Source organism: Atta colombica, unplaced genomic scaffold, assembly GCF_001594045.1.
Source record: "Atta colombica isolate Treedump-2 unplaced genomic scaffold, Acol1.0 scaffold261, whole genome shotgun sequence".
NCBI lineage: Eukaryota > Metazoa > Arthropoda > Insecta > Hymenoptera > Formicidae > Atta > Atta colombica.
In genome coordinates this window covers 168,933-170,289 of record NW_017259361.1, presented here as the reverse complement: position 1 = coordinate 170,289, position 1,357 = coordinate 168,933, and the positions used below count along the sequence as shown (strand labels likewise).

The following is a 1,357-nucleotide window of genomic DNA, read 5'->3' as shown; positions in this document are numbered from 1 at the left end:
ATATATTATATATTAATTTTATAAAATATATAGTTTTAAGTTGTAATATATTGCTTTACATATGTAAATGAAACATTTTCTTCAAAAAATATAAATTTTTTTTTAATATTACTTTTCATTCATATAAATACTCTTTTTTCAAAGATTATATACTGAAATAAACATACCTTTTGAAATTGTTATATATCCGATTTGTATCCAATAAAGCATGTGTAATTCAAGATAATCTACATTGTCTAACAATGGATCATAATTATGGATTTCAGATTTAACATAGTTCAATAATAATTTTTGTTCACTTTCATTTAAAGATTCACATAATTTATATAAACACTTTGCAATTACATTTATACTTTTTGAATATGATGTAAGCTTTGGAACATACTGTAAATCTAAAACACTGAATGATATTCCTAACTTCTTTAGTACTTGTCGATTATTCAAAATACATAATGCTTCTAAGACTTTTTCTTCCCAATTTTCTGGATTATTTTTTACATAGTCTACAATTACGTACGCATTTTCTGTCTTTAGTTTAAAAAGTTCAAAAATATTAAATTCATTTGCATAATCGAGTATCATGAATAATATAGAAATCTTCTCATCCATATCAAGGTCATCTTCTATCTGTTTCAAAATGTTTATGTTTATAACTGTTTTTGCTATATTATATGCAATCCCATCCATCAATAATGACATGGTTAATCGTATTGTCATTAACAATATTCCTATTTACCTGAAATATGTTATCAATAATAACAAATTGTCTATCTCAATTAATATTAAAAAAAAACAGGTCAAATAAACTTAAATTTATCAAAATTAAAGTAAGATCTATTGAATAATTACTTGTGATAACACATTAATCGGTAAGATATTAAAATATTAAATAAAAATGTTCACAAAAAATGAAATTTTTACAAAAAAAAATTCTAACCGTTAATTTCACATGATGAAAACACAATGAAAACACTAATAAACAGAACCAAAGAGAAACCTGAGAGAGGACATGACGGCCCATAATCTGTAATCACAAAATGCCGCACACTACTGTCCTCTGAAGAAATGGATGTTAACTACACAACAACAACAACCACCTTTTTACAGTGCTCCTGGATGGAAATAAATCGCTGAAATCATTGAAATCTTTATTAATTTAATAGATAGTTATTTTAGCGATTTCAACTATCTATTCGCATCAGGAGCACCGCAAAAAGGTAGATATTATTGTGTAATCCACTTTTTCAGAGGGCGACAGTGCACCATTTTGCGATTATAGGTTACAGGTTTTAGTAAGGCACTATGAGTATTCGCATCCGCCATTTCGAATTCTTTCCTCACTCTCTTGCTCCTTTTC

At 26.5% G+C, this 1,357-nt stretch overlaps 1 protein-coding gene across 1 annotated transcript in view; it reads right to left on the bottom strand.

The window, feature by feature from the left end:
* LOC108689132 (caspase-8-like) overlaps positions 1-991 on the bottom strand; it is a 4,756-nt gene extending 3,765 nt beyond the window's left edge. The window contains 2 exon segments of the mRNA XM_018195772.1: positions 168-736; positions 938-991. Of these exon segments, the coding sequence (XP_018051261.1) occupies positions 168-717 (550 nt within the window). The 5' untranslated portion in view covers positions 718-736; positions 938-991.
* Between the last annotated feature and the right edge of the window lie 366 nt (positions 992-1,357).